Source organism: Lagenorhynchus albirostris, chromosome 4 (genome assembly GCF_949774975.1).
Source record: "Lagenorhynchus albirostris chromosome 4, mLagAlb1.1, whole genome shotgun sequence".
Classification (NCBI taxonomy): domain Eukaryota; kingdom Metazoa; phylum Chordata; class Mammalia; order Artiodactyla; family Delphinidae; genus Lagenorhynchus; species Lagenorhynchus albirostris.
In genome coordinates this window covers 83,612,101-83,635,225 of record NC_083098.1, presented here as the reverse complement: position 1 = coordinate 83,635,225, position 23,125 = coordinate 83,612,101, and the positions used below count along the sequence as shown (strand labels likewise).

Sequence of the window (23,125 nt, the reverse complement as noted above, 5' to 3'; positions counted from 1 at the left end):
AAGTATGTTCAAGTATGTTAACTCACAGCTGTGTCTACTGGCTTTAAACTGATAGTCATTCAACTTCAAACACATTCTAAATGATCTATATTTTTATACTCCCCTCACCCACATTTTGTGATTTTGCTGTCCTATTTTCTTCATGCATATCTTTTTACTGTTAGTTGTAGTTATAATTGCTTTTACAATTTTTTGATTGTTTTTTAATCTGTGTACTGACTGAAGTGATCTTCTGTCCTTTTATATATTTACCTTTCCTATTGTGATTTTCCCTTTCCTATAGTTTCTTGCTTCTTTTCTATTTAGAGAATATCCTTCAATATGTCTTTTAGGGTAGGTTTAATATTGCTGAGTTCTTTTAGTTTTTGCTTGTCTAAGAAATTTTCTCTTCTTCTGTTCTAAATGATAATCTTGCTGGGTAGAGTATCCTAGGCTGCATGTTTTCCTTTTCAGGACTTTGAATATGTAATGCCACTCCTTTCTAGACTGCGAAGTTTTCTGCAGAGAAATCTGCTGATAGCCATGTGGGGGTTCCCTTGTAACTGACTCTTTGTTTTTCTCTTGCTGCCTTTAGAATCCTTTCTTTATTTTTAAATGTCATTTTAGGGAATTCCCTGGTGGTCCAGTGGTTAGGACTTGGCACTTTCTTTTTTTTTTAGGACTTGGCAATTTCACTGCTGTGGCCCGGGTTTGATCCCTGGTCAGGGAACTGAGATCCTGCAAGCGGTGTGGTGTGGCCAAATAAAATAAAATTGTCATTTTAATTATGATATGTCTTGGTGTGGGTCTCTTTGGGTTCATCTTTTTTGGGACCTTCTGTGCTTCCTGTACCTGAGATCTGTTTCCTTGTTTAGGTTTGGGAAGTTTTCAGCCATAATTTCTTCAATTACACTTTCAATTCTCTTTCTCTTTCCCTTCTGGAACACCTATTGGGCATCTGTTGGCACGTTTTGTATTATCTCATAAATCTCGTATGTTGATATCATTTTTTTTTTCATTGTCTTTCTGTCTGCTCTTCTGATTTAGTGATTTCCATTTTGCTGTCTTCCAGGTCACTTATTCATTCTTCTGTGGCATTTAGTCTGCTCTTCATTGCTTCTAGATTGGTTTTTAATCTCAGCAATTGAATTGTCTATTTTTGATTGGTTCATCTTTATAGCTTCTAGTTCCTCATTACAGTGATGTGCATTTCTATCGATACTCTTTCTTAAATCAGTTAGAATTTTTATTATCTCCTTTTTGAACTCAGGGTCTAGTAAACTAGTGAGCTCTTTTTTTTTTTTTAGAAGATGTTGGGGGTAGGAGTTTATTAATTAATTTATTTTTGCTGTGTTGGGTCTTCGTTTCTGTGCGAGGGCTTTCTCTAGTTGTGGCAAGCGGGGTCCACTCTTCATCGTGATGCGCAGGCCTCTCACTATTGCGGCCTCTCTTGTTGCGGAGCACAGGCTCCAGACGCGCAGGCTCAGTAGTTGTGGCTCACGGGCCTAGTTGCTCCGTGGCATGTGAGATCCTCCCAGACCAGGGCTCGAACCCGTGTCCCCTGCATTAGCAGGCAGATTCTCAACCACTGCCACCAGGGAAGCCCGTGAGCTCTGTTTTATTATCTGTTCTTTCAGGGGATTTCTCTTGTTCTTTAATTGGGAGTAGTTTCTCTGCCTTTTTGTTTTACTTAACTTTCTCTGTCTCTGTGAATTTAGGAGGAACAGTTATCTACGGTGGTCTTGAAGGGTGTTTTTATGTGGGAGTGTCCCTGCATAGATTGTGTGTGTCCAGTGTTTTTGGCACAGTGGCTGGTTTTGGTATGGACTTCAGTCGCATCTTTCCTCAGGGTATGCTGGACATTATCCCCTTGATGGGAGTGTGGCTGGTATTCTGGTGTCCAGAGCCTGTACTGGATGTGAGGCAGGGCTTTCTCTCTGCTCCGTGGCTGTCACTGCCCTGTCAGGGGCAGGGTCTGCTCCCCAGCTGTTGGGGTGGAAGGCTTGAGGGTTGGGTTCAGTCGGACTCCATTGGCCTTGAGTACATGCTGTGCCCCAAAGGAGGTGATTTCTGAAGCAAGTGACGCCCACATGGTCACAGAGCACCTGTGTGCTGCCTGTGTAGGCATCCATAGTTCCACTCAGAAGCAGCCCAGGGTTGTGTCCCTTTCTCTGTTTTGTCTCAGATCTAGTTAAAGGCTATGGTGTGGAGTAGGCTGGGGCTGAGGGTCGGGGTGTTGTGGCTGCAGGAATTGAGGTGGCTGCGCTGCTGCCTGAGGTCTGGGCTGCCTCTGTGGCAGACTCCCAGGACCTGTCTGCCCCATATCTAGTGCTAAGCTGCGGTGTGGTGTGGGCACACTGGGGTATTCTTGCTAGGAGACTAACCACTGCTACTCCTGAGCTTGCTGACAGTGGTTGTCACCATTCCATCCACACCATGCCCCAGGACCTCCCAGCTATCTCTGCGGTAGCTAGATTGAGTTCTCTCCTAGGGCCTATATGCCCAAGATTCAGCACTTAGCCACTGCAGGCTCCTGTGGCGCTACCTCACATGCATGCTGACAGTGGCCGCTGTGGCTCCACCCAGATCACAGCCCAGGTGCCCGGTCTGTCTCTATGCAGCTACACTGAGTCTCTGCCCAGATTTCATGCCCGGCTGTGGTGTGGAGTGAATGGGGCCAGGGTGTTCGCCCCTTTGGATTGGGAAATGGGGCAAGGCGGCAGTTGCCAGTGCAAGGCTCTCTTTGCCCTGGTTCTCAGCAAGCCAGCATGTGGTCACTCCTCACGTGTAGAGCCTAGGCTTCTCCAGCCCTCTGTCTGTCCCAGTGGATTTCTCAGCAGACAAGGGGGCCTGTCTCCTCTACGCTGGACTCCAGGACTGGGATGCCCAGATTGTGGTTCGACCTGCTTACTCCCCAGGGCGAGGGTCCACCTGTGTGGACCTTCTCTTCCTTACAGAGGTCACTCCTGGGGGCTCAGTTCCCAACCTGATGCTTTTTTTTTTTTTTCTGTCTCTGCCTGGTTACGTGGAGCTGTTTCTTGCTGCCTTTGTTCTTCTGCCAGTTTCCAGTTAGTTTTCCCTGAAAATTGTTCCACATGTAGAAGTAATTTTGAACTCTTTTGGGGGAGAGGTGAGCTCCACATCTTCCTACTCCACCTTCTTGATCCCCCTCAGCCTTGGCATCCTTGAAATGAAAGTTCTAGAAGTGAATTATATAAAGTGGATCATTTGAAGGAAACTCTATGGACACAGTAAAAATAGAGAAGGAGAACCTAGGGGAGAGTCAAAAGAAGAAATATCTTCCATCTTTCTTCCAGAACGGGAGGGATGATCAGACAGACTGTGTGAGTTTTAGGGATCCAATAAATAGCACTCTTCCTTTTACACTTGAGTTTGGAACCCACGGAGAGGAAAAAAAAAAAGGATGTCCGGGGACATGGCTTTAGATCTTCAGTCAAGCAGGCTTGCAAATACTTTATTCCTGAATTAGAACTTCCCGTCTAATCCAGACACAGCTGAAGAATTGCAGATCCCTCCACCCAACTCATGCAAGGCGTGTGGCAAAGAGCAGTCTGGAATGCACGCCCACCTCCTGCAGAAACACTGGCAGACAAAGACTGGGAGGGGGAGGGAGTGATATATGCCCCTGTTCATTCTTCCAAATTCACTAATTAAATAAATTCAATTTTCTTTTCACATGGAGTGATAAGTAAGGGGTAGGGAGAGAGTCCAAGGGTGTTTCTCTAGGGAAGGCCTTCTGCATTGGAAACATGAGGAATAAGAATTAAGAGTTCCCTTCAGCAGACTAAAGAGAAGAGGCTTTAATTAGTGGGGCACTAGGGATAATTGGAGCTATTGTGCTGAACTAGGATAGGTGAGGTTTGCTATCTTCAAATAAGTCCTGATAACCCACATCAGTCATTAGCAGTATGTTTTATTTAGCCAGTATGGTTTGTTGTAAGAGTGAGTAGAGGATAGGCAGCATAATGTGGAGAGGAGCGTGCACTTGGGTGCCAGACTGCCTGGGTTTGAGTCCCTGATCTGACTCTTGCTGTGTGACTATGAAAATATTACTTAACCAGTCAGTGCCTCATTTTCTACTTTATAAAACGGGTACCTAATTCATAGGGTTGTGAGGGTTAAATGAATTAATATATGGAAAGCATTTAGAACAGTGTCTAGCACATAGAAAGCACTATCTCGAGCATACATAATTAATGTTGATATTGCTATGTGAGAATGTTCTGTAAACTATAGATATATAAAGGCAATGCATTCTGCACAATATTAGAGACAGCCCAGAGATTGTCAGTTTTGACAGGAGCCCTAGGAAAAAAATGCAGTGTTGGCAAAATCATGTTCTGTCTTCTTTTCCTTCATTCTACTGCTCCTATTTTTAGGAGTCCAGCAACTCCATTGCTCAAAGTTCTATAGCCTATGCAGGTGTGCTATCTTAGAAGTCCTTCATTCTTTTTTTTTTTTTTTTTTTTTTTTGCGGTATGCGGGCCTCTCACTGTTGTGGCCTCTCCCATTGCGGAGCACAGGCTCCGGACGCACAGGCCCAGCGGCCATGGCTCACGGGCCCAACCGCTCTGCGGCATGTGGGATCCTCCCGGACGGGGGCACGAACCTGTGTCCCCTGCATCAGCAGGCGGACTCTCAACCACTGCGCCACCAGGGAAGCCCAGAAGTCCTTCATTCTTATGACAAGTATATTTTCTGTGACAAAAATTGGGACTCATGCTGAGAAACTGTGAAGTAGATAGGAATTGGTTTGTGAGTACTAAGGGTGTGAAACTGTAAACTTCATTTTCCTGGTAAGTGAAATGGGGATATTGCCTTGTACAATACAGCCACAATTGGTGGCTCAAATATGGGTAATGATACCTGAAAGATTTCCTATGAAAACTGGAGTCTGTGCTCCCAAGTTTGTCAGTTCTTTTTAGTTTTCCCATCCCCCAGATAAAAACTGAAATTCAGTGTGTATTGTGTATATAGGAGATGTTCCATAAATGTTGAATGAATTGAAGCTGTCTTAGCTCCCTGTTAACTGATTAAAGCATTTGTTATATGATATATATACTTAAGTAGTTATAACAGAAGAACACTCGTGTGCCCTGTGGAGGTTTTAAAATGTGTTCATGTGTTTTCATTTAGTACCTCTGCAATTATCCCTCTGCCTGGAATGCTCTCTTCTTCCGGATCTTTATATGGCTAACTCCTTGTCATTTGGGACTTAGATTAAATGTCATCTTATCAGTGTCGTCACTAGTGAGTTCTACCAAATATTTAAGTAAGAAATAACACCAATTTAACACAAACTCTTCCAGAGTTTAAATCCTGATACCAACATTGACAAAGATATTATGAAAAAAAATTATAGACAAATATCCTTCATGAACATAAACATAGAACAAAAATCTATGTTTATTAAAGCATTTGTAATATGAGATATATATATATATATAGTTAAGTAGTTATAACAAAAGGAGACTCATGTGCCCTGTATAATAAAATATTAGCAAATTGAATCCAACAATATCCAACATAAAGAGGATAAGACATTATAAATTAGATCCTCTTTAATGTTTTTCAAGGGATATAAATTAAAGGTTGGAATTCCTTTATTACTACTTCAGCTATTCAGATAACGCTCCTTTGACTGTGATTCCGTGTGGAGCCTGAGTCACAGGGGTCCAGGATTCATAAAGATTACAAATATTTCATCATGTCATTGTAATTTGAGTCTTTATCAAGAATTAGGTATGTTTTAGATATGAAAGTAAAAGTATTTTATAGCATTGTCCAAAGTGTATTTTGTTTCCAAAATTTTCATTTTCAGCTTTGGAGTTTTCAGTAACAGACATTTTCCTTGTCTTGTAGTTCAAGATATTTTGGAAACTATGCTAATAGACAGCTATATCTTCCCAAGCACCATAATAGTAAGTGTATAACTTTTACATAATTACTTGTGGTTGTTAATTAGAAACTACTAAAAAGCCTTCAGATTTAAATAACTAGTTTGTTTAATGCTGAGACTTCTTCAGAACACGTCCTTAACTCTCATACTTCTAAGGCTTCTAATATAGATCCTACTCCTTTCATTTTGATGAATCTGCCAAAAATTGTCCTTTTTGAAAGGTTTATTTTTTATTGGATTTTTTTTCTAGTTTGCAGTCCTTTTCTTTTTTTCTTTTATGTATGTATGTATGTATTTATTTATTTTTGGCTGCGTTGGGTCTTTGTTGCTGTGCACGGGCACTGTAGTTGCAGCAAGCGGGGGCTACTCTTTGTTGCGGTGCGTGGGCTTCTCATTGCGGTGGCTTCTCTTGTTGTGGAGCACGGGCTCTAGGAGTGCGTGCTTTAGTAGTTGTGCACGGGCTTAGTTGCTCCGCGGCATGTGGGATCTTCCCAGACCAAGGTTCAACCTGTGTCCCCTGCATTGGCAGGTGGATTCTTAACCACTGTGCTACCAGGGAAGTCCCTTTGCAGTCCTCTTCTATCTCCCAATTCAACCAGACTATGTAAAAATAGTCATATTTTTATGACTGCTCTCTTATGAAAAACAATGGAATGGAAAATATTGCTATTAGATATTGTTTGTATGCTTTTCTGTATGTGTGTTTCCCCTTGGTAGCCAGATCATTTGAACAGTCTTATCATTGTGATGCTGTATGATTTCCAAGATAGAAAATTTCAAGCTCGTCTCATTTCTGATAATGAAGAGTCTGTAGCGGAAGTTCTAGAAGTAGAGAACCTTCTTAACAGGTAATTGTAAAGGTGAAAACAGTGTTTTATATGAAATCATTATTGGTATTTTCACTGGTGAAATTGTATACAATATAATGTGTAGATAACTGTTAAAACTTTATAGAGAAAAAATATAAAAGTTCATAAGTTTCTTGAGTTCCTTTACAAACAAATCTTGAACAGGGTAAATATTCTGCTTAAATTCAAGTTGTTTTTCAAAGCTTGAATTGTAAGATCCAACTTGTAAGTATTTGGAAAATGATGAAAAATTCCTGACAATTTTTAGCACGTACTTAAGTTACACTTCATTTGAAACTGCTATTATTTGTTTACCTGGCTTTGTTTATAGCTCTTTAAAAAAAATCTAACATGTATCAAACAAGAAAATTCCAACAGTAGATAAGAACCTATCACTCTTCCAAGTTGAAAAAAAAAATCTACAACTTCATGTTAGTAGTTAAGAACAAAACTAACATGTTTTAAATTTGTTTTCCTTTTATCCTAAATATCAACAGAAACCTAGTATGGGGATAATAATAGCATCTACCTAAAAAGGTGGTTGGAAGAAGTAAATAAACTATATAAAATGCTGAGCTTAGAGTCAGGCACTTAGTAGATAGTCAATCAGTGTTAAATGCTACTGTTGTTAGGGCTTTTGTTATTACATCGTTGAACCTTAATAGAAAGCACAATATAGCAACAACAGCAATCTTGTAGGAAGATTTTTACCAGGTGAATAATCTGCAGCAGTTGTCATATGTCATGTTATATTATTATGGGAAACTCAAGCAGTTTCACTTACAGTATTGAAGGTTGAGACCAGAGGACTCACATAATGGAGTTATAGTAATAACTTACCTTTATTGAACACTTAATATGTATAAATCATTGTTATAAGAAGCTCTTTACATAACAACTCTTTGAGGTAGATATTGTTACCAACCTGTATTTTTACACATGGGAAAACTGAGGCACAGACATGTTAAAGGACCCTGCCTAATGCCATAGAGCTAGAAAGGGGAGTAGCCAGAATACACATTCAGGAATGCTGACTCTAGAGCCCAGGATTTAAGCATTTATATGCTACTACTCCTTCCACTTAAGATAGTGAGTGGTGGCTAAAGTACTCTAGAAGATGAAAGATATGACATAGTCATATCTCATGTCATTTGTAGCCATGAGAAATTTGGAGATGGAGAAAAGCAAAAGCAATCAGATGTATGTACCCTCTGTGTTAGGTAAGTAAGGATCTTGCCCCTGATTACTGCACAGGTTTCTGGACAACTACTTCACCCATACCAGTACTGAGCAACCTGCCTCTGAGGATGGGCACCCACGATGGGCGCAGATACATCAGAGAAAAGTTGGTGGGGCAGTATGCTCTGGGACAGGCTCTGAGTTTCAGCTTTCCTGAGCTGCTGTCAGTTTCTGTTTGAGTTGGTCAGGACTCAGGAGATGTTCATGGAAGTCTCAACTTAGTCTCAGTGAGCATAATGAGAATTGAGGTTAGGAAAGCCACAGGGCTCCAACCAAGTAAGAAAGACCAGACTGTGGTTTCATGAGCAGCAGATTTTTAGCTGAGAATGTTAGCAAGCCAGGCAGGAAATAGGACAAGCAAAGGTCATGGCTCAGGAGGCCAGAGGAACCAGAAGATATTACTGTCTTAGGTTCCTGATTCTCCAGAGTTTTCTCTTTCCCCATAATGCATACCATGCTACCTCCTGCCTTGACACACATCTGGTTGCATTCTTGTCAGGGCGAGAAGCTGTCAGTGCAGTTTTTTCCCCCTACCCAAACCAATAGAGCTTCATATAATGCAGATCTTATTCCCACATTAATAAGTTATTTCATACCCAATTCATGCTATACTCAATTCATAATATGCTATAGGAGAAATGCGTGTATTTAGTGATTGAATTGCAGAGAACAGTAGTGCAGTATACTTATATAAAGATAACACTGAAAAAAATCCATGTATAATGATAAAAATCATGCTGAGAAAATACATGTATAAAGATAACACTAAAGGGTTTTAATCAAGAGTCTCAGCTTTCAAGTAATAGAAGCCATCTTCAGTTAGGCTGAGCAAAATGGAAAATGTTCTTATAAAGGTATTGGAATGTCTCATGCAACTCAGAGAATCAGGAAGAGGATGAAAGCAGGAGCTGGAAAGATGTTAGGACCTTTATCTCTGCTGCTTTGTCTCTTTATCTTTTTAACTCTGCTTCTCTCAATATCTGCTTCATTCTTTTCCTCTGCAGATCTGCCTTCTCTGCTTCTCTAGTCTACATGGAGAAAACCCTACTATTGCACTCCACGTCTTGAGCTTACTTGTTACAGTTGTATGTTAGTTTCTTCACTTAGACTAACTTATTGTCTCTAACCCCAATTCTAAATTATAATCCCTCCCCTGGGAATTTGATTGGCTCCATGTAGGTCAGGTGCATTCCCCTGGGCCAATCTCCCATAGCCAATGGAGCAGAATTCTGAACTGAGACAGAATGGTAGCGGCCAACATCTGTAGATCATCTGTGGCTTGGGGCTGGGCACTGTTGTCCCCAGGGAAATAGAATCATTGTAAGCTTGAAGTATACTTTAGTTATGCTTCTACCAAGAAGATTAAGACTAATTTTAAGAGGTGATAGAAGTAATTATTTAGCAAGAAATTGAATGAGAATTATTTCCTCCTTATAAAAATTGTTTGATCTTTGTTGTTATTGTCTCTTCCAGAGATCCTTATGTTTTATCACTCTACCAACTTGTATCTTTTTAAAAAATTTTTCTTTTATTTATTTTTTTATACAGTAGGTTCTTATTAGTCCAACTTGTATCTTTTTCTTCATTTGTTCATAGCCTTAGAGATATAATCCAAGATGACACCTATTATCATTTTTGACATATGCAAGTTCTTTAAGAACTCATTCCTTGTACAAAATGCAACTATATTTTAAATACTATGTGACTGGGTTAAATAAAAGGAGACCACAGCTTCTTCCTTTCTTACTCCCCACCTGCCTTACACTAGCCCAAGAATCTGATTCTGCCAAATAATTTGTTGGGCTTTGGTGAGGCAGAATTGGGGAATGGGCAGTGAAAGAGTAGAGAGGCAGGAGAAGAAAGACTTAGTGGTCCATCCTCCCAAACCACCCAAAACTGTCCTGAAACCTTCCCCATTACAATTAAGGCACCACCAGCTTCTTAGATATCATCCTTGATTCCTCTTTCCTCCCCTCCCCGGTGCCCATACCACACCTAATACATCAAGTTCTGTAACTCCAATTGGAAAACATGCTGAATGTGTCTACTTGTTTCCATTTCCACTCCTGCTGTTCAAATCCAAGCCACTATAATGGGTCACTTGGACTACTGCAATAGTAGTCCTCCTTCCCTGCCTGTAGCTCTTACTTTTTCACAATCTGTTCCACATGGCAGGTAAAGTGATATTTTAAAAAAGTGATTATATAGTCATGACAGAGTATCTAGGATCAAGTTATATTCCTCCTGTAAACAACTAGATGGACAAAATATATGAGGCAAATATTTTGGACATGAGACAAAAAGCAGCACAGAATTTTGATCCTTGAGAGAATGAAGACAAATGAGGGGAGCCCTAGAATAGTCCTGGCTATATACCTACAGGTACTTTCCAACTGCAGTGCAGGAAGGAGGATCTCAAGAGGAAAACTGTAGTCTTACTAAAGTAAGAAAACAGAGATCAGAGTTTTGGGATGAGCATCTGAAATGATAATTTTTTTCTCCTTTTTTTTGGGGGGGGTGGTACGCGGGCCTCTCACCGCTGTGGCCTCTCCTGTTGCGGAGCACAGGCTCTGGACGCGCAGGCCCAGCGGCCATGGCCCATGGGTCCAGCTGCTCCGTGGCACGCGGGATCCTCCTGTACTGGGGCACGAACCCACGTCCCCTGCATCGGCAGGTGGACTCTAAACCACTGCACCACCAGGGAAGCCCTTTTTCTCCTTTATTCTATTAATGTGGTAAGGTAATTCACATTGAATGATTTATGGATGTTAAAACCATCCATGGATTTTTGGGATAAATCACTTTTGCTTGGATATATCCCTTTTCTTCTATTCCTCAGTTTTCTCATTCACATAATGCTCCAGGGTTTCTCATTTGCTGAAATGCTTCCTAAACACTTGTTCATGGGTTTTTGTCTCTCATATTCTCTCCACCCCTTCTTTGGAAACTCTTAGCCCATTTCACTTACTTAGTGAATATTCTGAAACAGTTGTCAGTATGATGTCTGATTTTATATTTGTATGGGAAATTCAAACAGTTCACTGAAGATTATCCTTTGGCATTAAGAAAATATTCAATTTATATTTAAAGAGAACCATATTTCTTTTGTGTTAGGCATTACTAATGGCACTCCAAAACTTGAGATATTTTGGGAATTCCTTGGCAGTCCAGTGGTTAGGACTTGGCACTTTCACTGCGGAGGGCCTGGGTTTAGTCCCTGGTCAGGGAACTAAGATTCCACAAGCCATGTGGTGTGGCCAAAACAAAACAAAACAAAAACAAAAAGCAAAACAAACTAACAACAACAAAAAAAACTTGAAATATTTTGTTCATTGTTAGATAAAATTTCTGAAAATTTGAAGCCAAAACGGAGTAAAACCTTTTTTGTATTAGGTAGGATTCTTTTTTGACAACACACAGGACTCCAACTCAAACTAGATTAGACAAAAGAGAAATTTTACTATAAGGTATCACACGGAAGAATTGAACAATGAGACTTGCAGGAAAGACATTGATGTGGCTACGCTTCTACTAACTAAATCCTGTGGCTCAAGTATCATCAGGGCTCTCTTCGACTCTAGTCTCTGCCTCTTTGTGTACTTTACCTTCATTCTTGGATCTTTTCTTCTGTTCATAGAATGGGAAACTTGGCTGCTGACTACTCAGGAGCTTTACATCGTACACAGCACGAAAACTAGAAAGACTGGCTTGACTCTCGGTTGCTACACACAAAAATTCACTTGACTCTGGTTTGGGTCAAGTGCTCACCCTCTCCCAATCAACTGTGGTCAAGGAGACAGAGTCAGTTAGGAACACCTCCCAAGAAAATTATATGAACGGAGGGAGGAGAGGAACATTTTTCGTAAGAGGGGAAGTTTCTATTCCCAGAAGGGAGGTGGTGCTTAGAATAGAAACCTGTAGGTTTCTGCTCTAAATGGAAACATTGCTCTGTAAATATGCTTTGCTGTTTAACATCTCCATTTTTTACAGTACTCTGCCCTCTGTCTGTATGTCTTTTCTCTTCTTGTGGTCTGGAAAATTCTTGCTCCTCCTTTAATAGTTCAGGTTTCTCCTCTTAGAAGTCCCTTTAGGCTGATTTTGTTCTTCTTCCAATACATTTACTCTCTTCTTTATCTATGTATCTTATAACATTAACCATGTTGAGCTATAATTATTTGCTTATATGTCTGTTTTACCACCTAATTGTAAATTACTTAAGGGTAGAAACTATCTTTTAATCTTTATAGCTCAGGTCTGATAACAGTACTTGATTAATACTATTATAAAAGAATGAGCATATTGGACTTTCCTGGTGGTCCAGTGGTAAAGAATCCGCCTTCCACTGCAGGGGACACGGGTTCGATCCCTGGTCGGGGAACTAAGATCCCACATGCCGCGGGGCAACTAAGCCCACGTGCCACAACTAAAGAGCGCACACGCTCTGGAGCTCACACGCCACAACTAGAGAAGAGAAAACCCGCACGCCACAACTAGAGAGAAGCCGTGCCTCAACGAAAGATCCCGCATACCTTAATGCAGATCCCGTGTGCCTCAACTAAGACATGACACAGCCAAAAAAAAAAAAAAAAAGAATAAGCATATTAATCATTATCATTTCTTGAATAACTTAACTTTAAATACATTCAAAATTATCTTTGCAACCATTCTATAAGTTAGATACTACTTCTTAATTCCTAGAGCTTAGAGAAGCTAAGTAACTTGTCTAAAGTCACATAGCTAGTAATTAGTGGAACCAGAATCTGAACCCAGGTAATCTGATTGCAGAGTCCAAACCATACTGGCTGGAGAGACAGAGGAACAGCAAAGTAGAGAAAGAGGGGAATGGATGTGGCATGTAAGCAAGAGTGGTAAATAGCTCAGTGTGTGACTAGAGGTAGATTTATGGATGTGAGTGGTGAGAATTGAGAAAGGAAGAGTTGGTTCAGGTTAAATTATTAATATCCTTGTGTGTCATGATAAAGAGTTTGGATTCTGGCCTGTAGCTAATGGGTTCATTTAAGATTTAAGCTTAGGAATTATATAACTACAATTTAACATACAGAAACAAAGCTCTGGCTACATGTATAACAGGGATGCTGATAAAAAGATAATTAAGTAACTCTCTGCCATAACACAAATTGTAGCAGGAGATGGAGTTCTGGATCAAGAATGTTGGGAAAGGCTGTTTTTGCTTCCGTTTTCATCACTGCAGTCTACCTTAAAGCTATGGAAGTATTTTTAGCAATCACAGGATATTTTATTTATGGAAGTGATGTATCTGGTTATCCTAATAGCATTTGGATTTGGTCTTTGTCCTCAATCTGATACTATATGTTTATGTAAGAATCTTTATAACTGTACATATACTTCAAGTTACTTTTTATATGATTAAATTATATTAAAATTCACAATCCAAAATGTTTGCTATCTGGGTTTTGGAAAATCTTTTCTCCCTATACTCCCTGTATATACACAACACATACATTTTTCTAGGCTTCACATCTCTGATCTTTATATTTAATGATTGAATAATTGTCAGTAGCATTTATTACGGTAAATTCGAACTATGTAGGTATTTGGAAGGACTGTTTAGTCAAAAATAGTCTGTTCTCAGAAACATCTCAGTGTATAATATAGAACAGTAACTCATCCCCTTTATATTAATTTATTCTTTGATGTGCATTAATATATAATTATTTTTAATGTCCCTTGCTGTAGTTCTATGACATTAGGACATAGCACTACACAAATCTAATTCTTTTTTAAAATTTAATTTAATTCATTTATTTGGTTGCACTGGGTCTTAGTTGCAGCACACAGACTCCTTAGTTGTGGCATGCGAACTCTTAGTTGTGGCATGCGTGTAGGATCTAGTTCCCTGACCAGACATCGAACCTGGGCCCCCTGCATGGGCAGCACGGAGTCTTATCCACTGTGCCACCAGGGAAGTTCCCACAAATCTAATTCTATGATAGTCCCAGAAGGCTTAATGTTTGATAACCCTCCCTTCTACCCCCACCCAAAGTGCCCCTGTGTTCTCATCCTCCCTCCCTCCCTCTCTCCCTCCCCCCCACCCCCTGCTCTTGCTCTCTGTCTCTATCTTATTAAGCTTTCTGCAGCCACATACACCATTCTCAAGGAACTTGACTTTTTGTGGCATCCCTTCCTCATTTCTCATTCAAGGTTATCCTTGAGGTTTATTATTCAATTAGATTCCTATTGTGAAAATGCTATGAATATAGGTCAAGAGTAAGTCCTGTATTCTCATTTATTAAAAATTTGGGCTATGACATTAAAAAAAAATCATTGGGTCTTCATGGTTATGCTAAACAGTTCTTGTTTTTCTTTTCTGTTATTTGGAATTTTGAGGTATGGGATAGTCAGAACTGGGAAGGACTTGCTACATATTCATGAAAGTTCCTTAATCTTATCAAGAGTACACTGTTGCCATCTCTGATAATAATAACTGACCTATAATGAGGGCCTGCCACGTGCTAGGCACTGTGCTAAGTATTTTACACACATGACATTAATCACCACATTAATTGCAAGGTGAGCTGATCACATTTTACAGATGAGAAAACTAAGGCTGATGAGAGATTCAGTATCACACCTGAGGTCACACAGCTAGTAAGTGACAAAGCCTGAATTTTTTTTTTTTTTTTTTACAGTACGCGGGCCTCTCACTGTTGTGGCCTCTCCCGTTGAGGAGCACAGGCTCCGGACGCGCAGGCTCAGCGGCCATGGCTCACGGGCCCAGCCGCTCCGCGGCATGTGGGATCTTCCTGGACCGGGGCACGAACCCGTGTCCCCTGCATCGGCAGGCGGACTCTCAACCACTGCGCCACCAGGGAAGCCCCAGAGCCTGAATTGAACTTCGTTTGTCTGACTCTAAATCCTACACCTTTTTCACTACATAAAATTTGTCTCTCAGCCAGCAATTGTTTTAAATATTTGAGGAGGACTTCCCTGGTGGCGCAGTGGTTAAGAATCTGCCTGCCAATGCAGGGGACACGGGTTCGAGCCCTGATCTGGGAAGATTCCACATGCCGCGCAGCAACTAAGCCCGTGTGCCACGACTACTGAGCCTGTGCTCTAGAGCCCACGAGCTACAACTACTGAGCCCGTGTGCCACAACTACTGAAGCCCGCGTGCCTAGAGCCCGTGCTCCGCAACAAGAGAAGCCATGACAATGAGAAGCCCGCACACCACAATAAAGAGTAGCCCCTGCTCACCACAACTAAAGACAGCCCGCGTGCAGCAACGAAGACCCAGTGCAGCCATAAATAAATAAATTTTTAAAAAGAAAATATTTGAGGAGATACACAGCTATACAGAGACATCAAAAACTGAAGAAAAGAAGCAGGATTATTGGATTTCCATTTTTAAATATGGCAAATTTTAATTTTAGACTTCAAAAATTTGAAATAGAATTATAGAAGTATTTGTTAAAATTCTAATTGTTAATGTTTCTAGTGGAAAATTGATAGTCTTGTCTTCAATGCAGTACTTACCAAGAATGGATTTTCTGTTTCTAGTTTTAAGACAAAATTGGCTGCGGCATTGGCAAGATGTCGAATCAAACATGATGCCCTTTCAATTTACCACATTCTTCCAGAAAGAGTTAGGAACCAGGAACTAAGGGCCTCAATTTTGCCACTTTATGCTTGGATAAATACGTGTAAAATCAGGTAAGATTTCTAATCAAATTCTTTATTTAAGTCACTTGCCTTTCAAAATAATGTGATAAGAAGTATTACCTTTTTAATGGATGGGGGGCTCATCTGGGGGAGTGATTGGGGAATCATAGTTTAGTTCAGGATTTTATCACCAGATTACCAAAAGTAATTACATAAATGTGTTAACTTTTTTGTCTCTGTTTTTCAACTTATTGTTGGCTAAAATTATAAGTTCCATTAGATGCAATATTTGCAGTGATATTTTTATTTATTGTAGGAAAAAGATTCTAGTGTTAAATACACTTTTGATGTGTTATATTTGTAATTAAAACCTAATGTTATATATTTACAGCCCTGAAGAAGTTTATCATAGTTTGAAGATAAAAGGCTATAATAAAGTCAAATCTGTGTTGCATGTTCATAATAAAGTCTTTGCTGTGGATCAACATTGCTATGATGTCTTAATTTTTCCATCTCATCTTAAAAGTGATCTTCTAAATATAGATCTTTTCAAAGATTATAAACTTGTATTTCAGGTAAACTAACACTTACTTTCATTGTGATTCTCAGTAATCCTGTTCACCCAGAGAGTTCCTCCACTTAAAAATAAAACCTAACAAATTGGTTATATTTTGTATAGGTTATCAAGGAAGTTTATAAGGCCTAATTTTCACCTTGAATAAAATTAATTCCCCTACAGCCAGTTTTCATTTTATACTTTGACATCTTTGCCCCATGTGCAGTGGGCATATTGTAAAGAACATATTCTTCCTACACACCATAGATGGGGGAACTCTTATTGCCTACAGCTAAAAGGCTGTATTTTTCTCTCCCAAGGGAGGATTCAAGAGAAGGCACAATGATTCCTCTTCTTCTTTCCATTTCTGGGGAAGATGCTAGTGCCATCCTGCATTTGAAAACGCAATGTGTAATACTTTCCCATTATCTCTTTACTATATTCCTACAGCTTTGATTTGTAAGATGTGTATATATAAACGGCTATCAATTTTGGAAGAGAATGTGAGGTATAATATGGTTTCAATAGAATGAGAAATTAAAAGAAATCAGGTTAAATTAATTTTTATGTGCTTAGATTTCAATTCTTGCCTCAGATTCACCTTAGTTTTGTAAGGTTTATCCCTTCATAGTACCTGCATTCTTGGGCAGAGTCTCTTGGCCTTATTTTGTTGTGACACCTTGTTGAGCACTGAGATCAGTTGCAGAAACTTATCTGTCCAGCCCCCTTTTATAAGCTTGTCAACCATCTTACTTTTAATCTCTGTGAGCTAGCAGCCATTTAGATGACAGTGTAATGGGGAAGAAAGAATGGCAGTAGCAAATGGGTGCATTTTCATGAAGGCTTAAGAATGGGAGCTAAGGCAGGACATCAGTAGTCTATTAATCACATTTTGGGGATTTTGGCATTGCCTTATCACTGTATAAAAGTTAAATGATCACAGTCATAATTTAGGCTAAACAAAGTTAGGGTATTGTTTTAAATCAGTTTATATCAGTTATCTTTGTTAAGTTTATATTTTAACATATGTTAAGATGTTTTAAACTCGAATGCGTTAGGTATCTCTTCAGAATTTCTGCCAATACTTTGTTTTACCTGAGGCAAAAAGAAGTCAGTACATGCTTCTGGTCAAACCCTTCGAAATTCTAATTGTACCATTATCTTGTAGGACAAATCTCGAAGTCTCGCTGTCCATTCTGTGAAGGCTTTATTAAATATGGATGATGATATCTTAATGGTCAATACAGGTTCGTGGTACACAGTTGCCCATATGTCAGTCTTAACAAATAATAATGCCTCAAAAATATTTGTGTGTGGAGTACAATCACAAGCTAAGGATCCTGACCTGAAGAACCTTTTCACAAAAATGGGATGTAAAAGTATGTACAAATATTTATTTGTTTGGTGGTAATGTTCTGTAAGATTTAGAAATGTTAAAAATATTTGAATTTGTTATCTCTCGTAATATAAAACTCTATATATGAACTATACTCCTAAAATCCCCACTAATCTGTATTATATTAGGCTGTTCTTGTTACTTAATATTGGTTAAACAACTGCAGTTTAAATTAATGAATATATTGGCACTTTGGTATATTGCTTGACATTTACTGCATAATTTGAGTTTCAAACAATAATTAAAGTGACTGGTAGAAATTGTCATCTTCTAATAAATAAGAACACAATCACAGGAGTTCTTAAGGGACAAAGATAATATCTAGGACCAGATGCTAAGTCCTTAGGCTTCTTATTTTTAAAGAATTTTTCCACTGGATCATGCTGTGACAAAAGATAACATTTCATTATAGGTTCAGTGAAGCTGAAAAACTAAACGAATCTTTTGACAGATTCACAGGGTGAGCGAAAAGATAAGTAGAATCCAGGGCTTGACATGGAGAGGTAGACTGGTAAATACCCAGGATTTCATTGGAGCACAGAAGTATACCCTGGGTAGTGATCAGTCCTCTGATGAATTGAAGCCCAAATTCCAGTCATCTCAATTCCCAGTTGGATTAAGGTGATCTGGGATTGCCAGAGGCAAAAGTAAATTCTCTCTGGAAGAAAGTAACATCATCCTGGATCTCATATTATCTCCTAATTTTTTTCAAATTCTGTGTCTGGCACTCAAGAAAAAGAAAAATCAGACAAAATAGAAGAAAGATGTGAGTGAAATAAAGAGAAAAATACTGCAATAGAAGCAAACCCACAAAAGGGCCAGGTACTGGAGGTATCAGATGTGGACTTTAACTATGATTAATATGCTGAAGAGACTAAATGACAAACTGCAGAATTTCAGCAGAGAACTGGAAACTATAATTTTTAAAAAACTCAGAAGAAAATTCTAGAATTGAAAAATACAATATGTGAAATTAAGAAATAAACAGATTTAACAGTAGGTTAAAACTAAAAGAAGGAACAAGTGAACTGATCAGTCAGAAGAAACTATCCAGACTGAAGCATCAGGAGACAAAAGGATGACTAATATGGAAGAGACCACAAAATACACATGAGATTCAGTGATCCAGTGATGTCAGGTATGTTGTGATTGGGAACCCAGAAAGAGAGGAGAAAAGGAACTGGGAAAAAACAATATGTGAAATTGGGACTGGGAGTTTTTAAAAATTGATTAAAGTCACAGATTCAAGAAGTGCTATGAACTCCAATAAAAATAAATGTGTATAAATCACAGCAAGATCCTTTTTGACCCACCTCCTAGAGAGATGGAAATAAAAACAAAAATAAACAAATGGGACCTAATGAAACTTAAAAGCTTTTGCACAGCAAAGGAAACCATAAACAAGACCAAAAGACAACCCTCAGAATGGGAGAAAATATTTGCAAATGAAGCAACTGACAAAGGATTAATTTCCAAAATTTACAAGCAGCTCATGCAGCTCAATAACAAAAAAACAAACAACCCAATCCAAAAATGGGCAGAAGACCTAAATAGACATTTCTCCAAAGAAGATATACAGACTGCCAACAAACACATGAAAGAATGCTCAACATCATTAATCATTAGAGAAATGCAAATCAAAACTACAATGAGATATCATCTCACACCAGTCAGAATGGCCATCATCAAAAAATCTAGAAACAATAAATGCTGGAGAGGGTGTGGAGAAAAGGGAACACTCTTGCACTGCTGGTGGGAATGTGAATTGGTTCAGCCACTATGGAGAACAGTATGGAGGTTCCTTAAAAAACTACAAATAGAACTACCATATGACCCAGCAATCCCACTACTGGGCATATACCTTGAGAAAACCAAAATTCAAAAAGAGTCATGTACCAAAATGTTCATTGCAGCTCTGTTTACAATAGCCCGGAAATGGAAACAAGTGCCCATCATCGGATGAATGGATAAAGAAGATGTGGCACATATATACAATGGAATATTACTCAGCCATAAAAAGAAACGAAATTGAGCTATTTGTAATGAGGTGGATAGACCTAGAGTCTGTCATACAGAGTGAAGTAAGTCAGAAAGAGAAAGACAAATACCGTATGCTAACACATATATATGGAATTTAAGAAAAAAAATGTCATGAAGAACCTAGGGCTAAGACAGGAATAAAGACACAGACCTACTGGAGAACAGACTTGAGGATATGGGGAGGGGGAAGGGTGAGCTGTGACAAAGCGAGAGAGAGGCATGGACATATATACACTACCAAATGTAAGGTAGATAGCTAGTGGGAAGCAGCTGCATAGCACAGGGAGATCAGCTCGGTGCTTTGTGACCACCTAGAGGGGTGGGATAGGGAGGGTGGGAGGGAGGGAGACGCAAGAGGGAAGAGATATGGGAACATATGTATATGTATAACTGATTCACTTTGTTATAAAGCAGAAACTAACACACCGTTGTAAAGCAATTATACCCCAATAAAGATGTTAAAAAATAAAAAAATAAAAAATAAATGTGTAAAAAACATAGTAGGCACATCATAGCATAATTGATGAAAACGAAAGACAAAGAACAATGTTCAAAGCAGCCAGGGAAATAATACATATTACCTTCGATGAGATAGCAATAAAACTAAAAATTAACTTTTCAACAGAAACAACTGAGGCCAGAGACAAACAATATCTTCATAGTGCAGAAAGAAAATGTCAGGCTAGATTTCTATACACAGCAAAAATTTCCTTTGAAATAAAGATACTCTCAGAAAAAGAGAGTGAATTTGTTACCAGCAGATACAATAAAGGGTTTACTAAAGATTATTGTTTGAGTAGAAGGAATATTGTCTCATACAGAAGGTTGTAGATGCTGGAAGAAATGAAGAGCAATGGAAAAGGTTAGTACATAGGTAAATCTAAATAATTGTAGTCTAGTGTCTTGTGGGACTGTAAACTAATGTCTTGTGGAGCTAACAATATTTGTGTTATATGTAAAAATACATTACAACAATTGCACATAGTTTAGAGAAGGAAATGGAATTAATGTGTTCTGTCATCCTTGCTTTGTCTAAGAAATGATAAAAGTAGTAAATTATTAAGTCAGTGGTATGTGTTATAATATCAGGGGCAAACAATAAACAAATAATAAAAGAAGTAAAACTAATAGCTAAGGGGGAGGGGTGGAATATGGAATTGGAATCACCATAGTAATGTATAAAAGGCAAGACAAATAGAAAGGAAGTAGGTAGATTAAACTTTACAAAAAATATGTATTTATAAATCAATAAGTAAACATCAAAAATGCATGAGTAATACTTGAATTACAAGACAAAGAACATCAATACTGGATTTTTAAAGATCAACTTTAAAATGCTATTTATAAGAGATACCCCTTACATAAAAGGATATTCAAAAAAAAAAACTTAGAAGGACAGAAAAAGATATTCAGTGAACATACTAACAAAAGGAGCTACAGCCAAAGTAGTGTTATGTCAAAAAAACTTACTAGAAATATAGCATGTTTAAGTCATCAGGAAAATATACCAGTACTAAGAAGTATGTACATAATAACATAGTCTCAAAATATATAAAGCCACATTATCTAGAATCAGCGGGTAAAATGCTCTGTGTATAGAAAATTCTAAAGAATCCATGAAAAAATACAGATTTAATGCAATCCCTATAAAAACCCTAGCTGGCTTTTTTGCAGAAATTGACATTCTGTCCTAAAATTCACATGGAAATCCGAGGGACCTGAAGTAGCCAAAGCAGTCTTGAAAAAGAACGAAGTTATAGGACTCACACTTCCTGATTTCAAAATTCACTACACAGCTTTAGTTATCAAGACAATGCGGGACTGGCATAAAGATAAACATGTAGATCAGTGGATAGAATTGAGAATCCAGAAGTAAAATCTTACATTTACGGTCAATTGATTTTTGACAAGTGCGCCAAGACCATTCAACAAGGGAAGAATAGTCTTTTCAACAAATGGTGCTGGGATAACTGGATATCCACGTGCAAAAGAATGAAGTTGGACCCTTACTTCAAATCATACACAAAAATTAACTCAAACTGGATCAAAGACCTAATTATAAGAGGTAAAACTATAAAACTTCTAGAGGAAAACACAGGAGTAAAACTTTGTGACTTTGAATTTGGCAGTGTGTTGTTAAACACAACAAAAGAAAAGATAAATTGAACTTCATCTAAATGAAAAACTTTTGTTCTTCAAAGGTCACTATCAAGAAAGTGAAAAGACAACCCACAGAATGGGAGAAAATATTTGCAAATCATGTATGTAATAAGGGACTTGTATCTAGAATATGTAAACAATAATAAGACATATATCACAACTTAAAAATGGGTAAAGTATATTAATTTAATTCAGCTCTTCAAGAAAAAAGTTTATAAAACAATTCAGTTATCAGTAATGGGCAAGGAGATATTACTACAGATCCTAGAGACATTTAAAACATAATAAAAAGATACTGTGAGCAAACTTGAACATTTAAATGACATTGGCATATTCCTGGAACAACACAACTTACCAAAACTAAGATCTATTAAGATCTTAAAACTAGTGGATATAAATGTCTATTAAATTCATAATTGAAAATCTCCCCACTCACAAAGCAAAAAATTTAAAAACCTTTAGTCCTTTAAGGAAGAAATAATACTCTTTCAGAGAATAGAAAAAGAAGGATTACTTCCCAGTTAATTTATAACCTTGATATCAAAAACTTGAAATGGATATTAAAGGAAGGAAAATTATAGGTTAGTGCCACTCATTAGCATATTTGTAAAAATAAGTGTTAGCTAGCTGAAATAAGTATTAGCAAACTGTATTTAGAAATATATAAGAATAGTACATTATAAATAAGCTGGATTCTAGGAATACAAAGTTGGTTTAACTCTTAAAAATCAATGTATGTAATCATGTTAATAGGAGAACAATTTTATGGTCATCTCAATAGATGCAGAAAAGAAATTTGATAAAATTTAACATTCATTTATTATATATATACACAGCAAATATCATACTTGATGGTATGTTTAAAGCTTTCTGGTATCAGGGATTAGATAAGCATGCCTGCCATCACCACTTCTAATCAACATTGTACTGGGAATCATAGGCAGTACAGTAAGGAAAGAAAAGGAGAAATAGAAGATATAATGTTTGGAAAGGAAGAAATAAAATTGTGTTTAATTTATGGGTGACATGATTATATATGTGGAAAAAACAAAGTAATCTATAAACTATAGATTTCACGTATGCCTTTTTAAAATTAATTTTTATTGGGGTATGGTTGATTTACAATGTTGTGTTAATTTCCGCTGTACAGCAAAGTGAATCAGTTACACGTATGACTTTTGCAGTGTTGCTAGATACAAGGTCAGCATACAAATTCAGTTTCTGTACACCAATAACAAAAATTTGAAAATGAAGCAGATACCTTTTACAATGAACAAAAAACCATAAAACTTTTAGGAATACATCTAGTAAAAGATGTGTAAGACCTCCTCATAAAACTTATGGAAC

The 23,125-nt window shown here is 38.1% G+C and overlaps 1 protein-coding gene across 1 annotated transcript in view; it reads left to right on the top strand.

Moving 5' to 3' along the window:
* NSUN7 (NOP2/Sun RNA methyltransferase family member 7) overlaps nt 1-23,125 on the top strand; it is a 61,371-nt gene that overhangs the window by 8,660 nt on the left and 29,586 nt on the right. Inside the window, exons 3-7 of the mRNA XM_060147307.1 lie at nt 5,863-5,921; nt 6,617-6,747; nt 15,525-15,677; nt 16,018-16,201; nt 17,351-17,561. Coding sequence (XP_060003290.1) covers nt 5,863-5,921; nt 6,617-6,747; nt 15,525-15,677; nt 16,018-16,201; nt 17,351-17,561 — 738 coding nt within the window. The remainder of the gene's footprint in view (nt 1-5,862; nt 5,922-6,616; nt 6,748-15,524; nt 15,678-16,017; nt 16,202-17,350; nt 17,562-23,125) is intronic.